Source organism: Protomyctophum parallelum (assembly GCF_964188405.1).
Source record: "Protomyctophum parallelum genome assembly, chromosome: 1".
Lineage (NCBI taxonomy): Eukaryota > Metazoa > Chordata > Actinopteri > Myctophiformes > Myctophidae > Protomyctophum > Protomyctophum parallelum.
This window is the reverse complement of record NC_139697.1, coordinates 61,149,576-61,156,375: the sequence shown is the minus strand read 5'-3', so window position 1 is coordinate 61,156,375 and position 6,800 is coordinate 61,149,576. Positions and strand designations below refer to the sequence as shown.

The window sequence follows — 6,800 nt, the reverse complement described above, 5'->3', positions numbered from 1 at the left end:
ACTGAGCACTCCTGTGAACTTTGGAAGCCAATCTTAACCAATCAGAATGGAGTCTGATAAATCTGAAAGACCCGTTTCGTTGAATGGCTCTAGAGAGACTGTGTACCAATTTGCGTGATGTTTGGACAAAATCTGTAGGTGTACTGTGCAAAAACTTGTTTTGCACAAAGCGGCCTCCTGGTGGCGCTATAACAGGCCGTTCTGGAATGTTTGGGGCAGAGGTTCATCGTTGGCATCCAGGGAGTGTGTGTGCAAAATATGGCATCGACCGGGTTAACGGTGGCCGAGATTAGCTGTTCACGGACACACGGACGGACGGACACACAAACGGACGGACGGAGTGCAAAACATACTCTCCCCACATGCCTTCGGCCTGGTGGAGACAAAGACAGCCTCATCATTATTGTAATCCTCCCAGTGGGACGTTTACAATAGATTTGCCTCAGTTAATATCACTAATATTTAGGTACATTTCTAATGTGAGATGAATGCTGATGCCAAGTATGAATACTTATTACTTGTGTCGTTGTGTGCTCCTTTACAATCACTATTTTAACCATGTGAACCTTAGCATCCCTATTCTGGGCACATTAAAGGTGAGTAAATAGTCAATCTACCAAATATAGGCCCCCATGGCCCTTGGGGGACCCGGTTAAATTCTAACTAGGCCTAATGCATTGCAATGATCTGCTTTTAGCCTATTTAATTGCGAATGATACAATAGTTGTTACTAATGTTGTTGTTACTGTTGTTATTGCTAGTATCCAATGTTAATTGTTGGGTCTCTCTCCCCTCCATTCCCTCTCAGCTCTTTCTCACTCTCAGAAGAATCTCTATTTTGAAAGGGAGAATGTGTAAGTTATTGTATTTCTTTATAAATGTGCAGATATGAGTCAAATTGTCTTAGTTTCCAGTGAAAAATCCGATAAATCACTTTACGTCAATTTAGCCACTGACCCTTTTTGCCTTTTTTCCATGGCCCTTTGAAAAATGTTTGTTTTATTTCTGTCATTTCCCTTCCATAGATGACAACCAGCTAGTATAGGCTGTAAAACGGATCCTCTTACCCCAATGAATGAATGCTTAAAGGTATATTCAGTGATTTCACTTAATTCAAATATCACTTATTTTTTTGTTTTGTTGTGATAATCCTCCCTACTATAGAGTGTGCTGGCCATATAAGGAGTTCCTCCCTGTCCCCAGTTAACCCCTGGGGGTCAAAAAACCTTAGGTTTCGTTTTTGACTCTCTATTCTGATTGGACGAAAGGCTGGGTCCCACAGCCAAAAACGAAACCTAAGGTTTTTTTTGTGAAATCACTGAATATACCTTTAAAATATTTTCAGGATTTTGGCCAGTGTGCTAACCTTAAACTGGTCAATATAGCCAATACTACTTTTCCAGATGTTCCAAAAAAAGTAGCAGTACTGAAGTAAATAGTACTTTGTTACAGGTCCATTGTCCACCACTAGTTGTACACAGCTTGTGGAGGCGGGGTGAAGCCTGCATGTGGTCCCGCCCCCGCTGTCCGCTGATGAAGCAGCAGAGAGCGGACAGCAGCAGCGTTCAGTGTCACCTCCACACTGGACGGGAATGACGGGAGGTCGAGCGACATGAGCCAATATCCACTCGATCTGCGCGCTGCTATGCCAAAGTATGGAGAACAACGGTCTACTGTAGGCTGCTATACACCCCCGGCCCCGACTCACTGCGGTAAACTTCCACTGCTCGTATGAATTGGGGAACTATTATTGGACAGCAGCACCACAAGTAGGCTACCTAATATGCGATGTTTAGTAATCGGCTGCAAGCTGCATGCTTTGTCGTTATTTTATAACTCGGTCGCCCCGTGGTAAATTAAAAGGATAGCACAGTCATGAAGCTGTGTGTTTTTCTTTTTCTCCTCGCGCTGGACTGTGCGCAACATTGGTATTACGCGTGTTGATCCTTGAGACATAATCAGAAATTGGAGAGGAAACGTAGGCTATTATACATACTGGCAATAATGGGCTAAACACTTGCAACTTGTTTCATATGTTGTAAAAGTTTGTTTCAACCTTGACCTCCATGGAGTATTTACTTACAAGGATTGTCATTTTGGTGTGGTGGTGCCAACATTTTACTGCTGGCTTCAGCTTGGAGATGGGAGTGTATGACATAGAGAGGAGCAGAGCGGCTAAATGTGAACTCATAACCATCCCTATGTGCCAGGGCATCGGCTATAATATGACTCGTATGCCCAACTTCATGAAGTACGACAGCCAGGCCGAGGCCAGCGTCAAGCTGAACGAATTCGCCCCCCTGGTGGAGTACGGCTGTGACACGCACCTGCGTTTCTTCCTGTGCTCCCTCTACGTTCCCATGTGCACGGACAAAGTGTCCACCACCATCCCTGCCTGCCGGCCCATGTGCGAGCAGGCCAGGCAGCGGTGCTTGCCCATCATGGAACACTTCAGCTTCAGCTGGCCCGACTCGCTCGACTGCTCCAAACTGCCCATCAAGAATGACCCCAACTCCCTGTGCATCGAGGCGCCGGACAACGACACGCGTCCGGAGGCCAGGAGGGGGGAGGGCATGCTGCCGGTTCCCCCCAGACCCAGGCAGCCCGGAGCGGGCGGCCCCAGACACACGGGGGGCCCCGCCGACCCGGGCCCGGCCCTGTGCGAGAACCCGGAGAAGTTCCAGTACGTGGAGAAGAGCCGGTCGTGCGCACCCCGCTGCTCGGCCGCGGTGGACGTGCTCTGGTCGCGCCGGGACAAGGACTTCGCCTTCATCTGGATGGCGGTGTGGTCCACGCTGTGCTTCTTCTCCACCACCTTCACCGTGCTCACCTTCCTCCTGGACCCGCAGCGCTTCCAGTACCCGGAGAGGCCCATCATCTTCCTCAGCATGTGCTACAACGTCTACTCGGTGGCCTTCATCATCCGCCTGGTGGCCGGTGCCGAGAACGTGGCCTGCGACCGCGAGAACGGCGAGCTGTACGTGATCCAGGAGGGCCTGGAGTCCACGGGCTGCACCATCGTCTTCCTGATCCTCTACTACTTCGGCATGGCGTCCTCCATATGGTGGGTGGTCCTGACGCTCACCTGGTTCCTGGCGGCCGGCAAGAAGTGGGGCCACGAGGCCATCGAGGCGCACAGCAGCTACTTCCACATGGCGGCCTGGGGGATCCCGGCCGTCAAGACCATCATCATCCTCACCATGAGAAAGGTACAGCCCCTTTCTTACCACCTTCTCTCTCTCGATGGATGGATGCCAGCGACTGACCCATGATATGGTCAGACATATTATGTCTTGGTCACTCGTTGTCATGGTTTTTTTGTTTCTTAGATTTGTTGTTTATTTTCCCACAAAAGCAAGAATGTGATTTAGGTTTTCAAACATTTTAATTTCAAGGATTCTCCATAGCTTTGAGAGTGTACAAATGTACACATTCAGAGTTGCTGTCCTGCAAGGGTCCGTTTGGACGCCCTCAAGGAACCCCAAGAGTCCCTGATCTCCACTTTGAGAACCACTGATTTAGACAGATGCTAGGTTCATTATTTCCCTGGCATCCTATATAGTTTCCATGTGCATATTGTTTACTAAAATGATTGTCATGGTAAGGTGGCGGGCAGCGAGCTGACGGGGCTGTGCTACGTGGGCAGCATGGACACGGACGCGCTGACGGGGTTCGTGCTCATCCCCCTGTCCTGCTACCTGGTGGTCGGAACCTCCTTCATCCTCATGGGCTTCGTGGCACTCTTCCACATCCGCAAGGTGACTAGAGCCTGCATCTATCCATTATTGTATTAGTGAACAATAGTAAAAAATCATGTTTTTCTTTCTTAGTTAATAACTTACTTTTTTATACAATAATAATACATACGGTTTATATAGTGCTTCTCAAGGTACTCCAGTCGCTTTACAGGACAAAAGAATAAAAACAGAATAAGGGAAAGGTAAACAAACAAAGTGGGCGGTAGGGATTTATGCAGTTAAAGCAAGTCTGAAAAGGTGGGTTTTTGAGTGTGCTTTTGAACATGGCGAAGGTGGAGGCAGCTCTGATGTGAGCTGGGAGTGAGTTCCACAGTGAAGGGGCGGCCGCCGGCCACTGAGAAAAAATAATAATATATCGAATCAATGCGAAACGATTGTATTTGATAATTTTATAATTGACTAAATCCATTAGTCTGATTAAACACTTAAGCTCTATTGTATAATTCAAGCTACAGCAGTGTAAGCTCAAAATAGCAGTTGTACAAGAAAATGGTGCATTACCATGCATGTACATCTGATAATTTTGCGAAAAGGTAAATCCTTATCCCCCACTGCACAAATCAGATTACCACATTTTATTTTAATAATCGATAAATTCGATCAGTTCGATTAACCGCGCTGCGCCCTTAAAGGTGATGAAGACGGGCGGCACCAACACGGAGAAGCTGGAGAAGCTCATGGTCAAGATCGGCGTCTTCTCCCTCCTCTACACCATGCCCGCCGCCTGCGTCATCATCTGCTACATCTACGAGCGGCTCAACGCCGACCACTGGAGGCTCCGCGCGCTGCAGAGCGCGTGCACGTCCTTCCCCGGGCGCCGCAACGAGGACTGCTCCCTGGAGGCGTCGGTCCCCACCGTGGCCGTGTTCATGCTGAAGATCTTCATGTCGCTGGTGGTGGGCATCACCAGCGGCGTGTGGGTGTGGAGCCCCAAGACGCTGCAGACCTGGCAGGGCCTGTGCAACAGAAAGCTGGTGGTGCGGAGGACTAGCGGGAAAACGTGTGGCGGTGGCGGCAGCTCGCACTGCCATTACAAGGCCCCCCCGGCGGTGGCGGCGGCGGCGGCGACCGCACCGCCTTCCAAAGCAGAGCCCTGTCCAGAGAGCCCTGCGCGTGTGTGAAACGCAATCCTGTGACTCATTCAGAGTCTAGGTATGGACTCTCTGTCACAGCGACCGAACGGGATTTTGCACAGTGAGGAGGAGCCTTCCGTCTGGAAATTAGTTTGTGAGACTGTGTGCGTGTGCGTGCGCGTGCGTGTGTGTGTGTGTGTGTGTGTGTGTGTGTGTGCACGTGTTTGCATGCATGTCTGGGGCTAATCTCCCAAACCGCTGGACTGATAAGCGCCACATTTCCTCCTTTCTTTATTCGCACATAATTTTAATTTTATAATGGGAGTCGAAGGCGGTCGGATCAGGCTGAAACATTGCCCCAAATATGGAGGCATGGAGGCATACAGCATCATAGATACGTCATAGACTGACCACCTGACGTCTGAGATCCAACCCACGCCGTTATTAGACAACATCTGAGACATACCTGAGCATGACAGTGACTCTCAACCTTTTAAATTTCAAGGACCAATGCACCCCCCAGTTTGATATGCATTAGGCCAGTGGTTCTCAAACATTTACATTTCAATAACTCTGAAAGTGTACAAATGGAACCAAATGGACCCTTACGGGTCCAATTAGTTCCATTTTTACACTCTGAGTTACAGACCTGTAAGGGGGTCCAATTCAAACCCCCTGAGGGTCCCTGGACCCCACTTTGAGAACCACTGCATGAGGCCACAGACCCCCATTTTGATACCTGTCAACATTGCTATGTCTGAATACTCAATATGACATACTATTCTATTGTACATGGATGATACTTTATATTATACATTTCAAAGTGGTGCCTTTTGTCTAGTACCAATAAAGGGCGCTAGAGTATATGTTCATTTCATTTGTTGAACCAAAATGCACGACATGAGTACATACTGTGTCAGAGGTCATTCATGACTGAAGATGAAGATGAATACATTGAGCTGAAATGAAGAGACCTTACAGTATCTGGACGGATAGATGTCTCAGGGTTATTTCCAGGTCCTTTCTATTTATTGTTTGGAATTACACGTTTGACTGAATGGTATATTATATAAACTGTGTATATTTTATTTTCAATAACAGTAAAAACCAAACCTATTGGTATGTTAGTTTTATCCCTATTGCAGTCAGAAATGCTTGAAATAAATTGCACACACACCAGTTTGATCGCCTTAAGAAAAAGAAAACATTCATACATTTTCACATCACTGCACAGTTAGGAGTTAGGTTGTCTTGTGTTCTGTGCTTGTGACATACTGGATAAAACATGTTTTAAAAAATAAATTGTAAAAGTTTCAAATGTCGATTATTGTCCAAACTACACACCTTTAAATCTACATAATAGTCAGGGTTAGCCTAAGGTTTCAGTAGAATACGCAGTTTTTTTACCTTCCTGAACAGATGCAAAGATTTGCAGCCATCATAATAGTTACGTAGTAGTGTACTAACCAACTTTTACAAAACGAGGAAGACTGCAACCATAATAGAATAATTACTTATTTGTCTGCTTTATGACAATATTATAGTGTGCAAAAGTGTGCCATTATTATATAGCTATCACATATTTGCTTTTGTCCAGTACTGGGACATTACATTCACCTTTACATGCATTAAACGGCCAAATTGTGCGTAATGGAATTTTGACCAAAAAAGAGTCATGCACTTTTTCTTTAATTTCTTATTTATTTATTTATTTTACAATTTAACCACATGAACCCTAGCGTCCTTATTCTGGGCAAGTTATAACATGCGGACATTCTGCGAAAATAGGCACATTGAAACATTTGGCAAAAATAACTACAAGCTCACAACATGGCACCTAGCAACGTATTGTGAGATTGTAGAGCGGTATTTTCAGTACAACAAAGTACACGTAAAGTGGTTACATTTGGTTAGATCTAATCATTAAATGTCTTACAGTATTTTGAATCAGAAACAAATAATGTGTAAT

The 6,800-nt window shown here is 46.3% G+C and overlaps 1 protein-coding gene across 1 annotated transcript; it reads left to right on the top strand.

Moving 5' to 3' along the window:
* Positions 1-767: 767 nt before the first annotated feature.
* Positions 768-5,994, top strand: LOC310859395 (frizzled-9-like). Its single transcript, XM_083765921.1, has 4 exons — positions 768-854; positions 1,453-3,209; positions 3,606-3,758; positions 4,391-5,994. Exons 2-4 carry the CDS (start codon positions 2,067-2,069, stop codon positions 4,877-4,879), a joined length of 1,785 nt encoding a protein of 594 aa, XP_083622047.1. The 5' UTR covers positions 768-854; positions 1,453-2,066; the 3' UTR covers positions 4,880-5,994.
* The last annotated feature ends 806 nt before the right edge of the window (positions 5,995-6,800 follow it).

Excerpts from the sequence above, each read along its gene's own strand:
- LOC310859395 (XM_083765921.1), top strand. The coding sequence starts at position 2,067 with ATGGAGTATTTACTTACAAGGATTGTCATTTTGGTGTGGTGGTGCCAA. Across the intron at positions 3,210-3,605 it reads TCATCCTCACCATGAGAAAG|GTGGCGGGCAGCGAGCTGAC; the intron begins GTACAGCCCCTT and ends TGTCATGGTAAG. Across the intron at positions 3,759-4,390 it reads CACTCTTCCACATCCGCAAG|GTGATGAAGACGGGCGGCAC; the intron begins GTGACTAGAGCC and ends GCGCCCTTAAAG.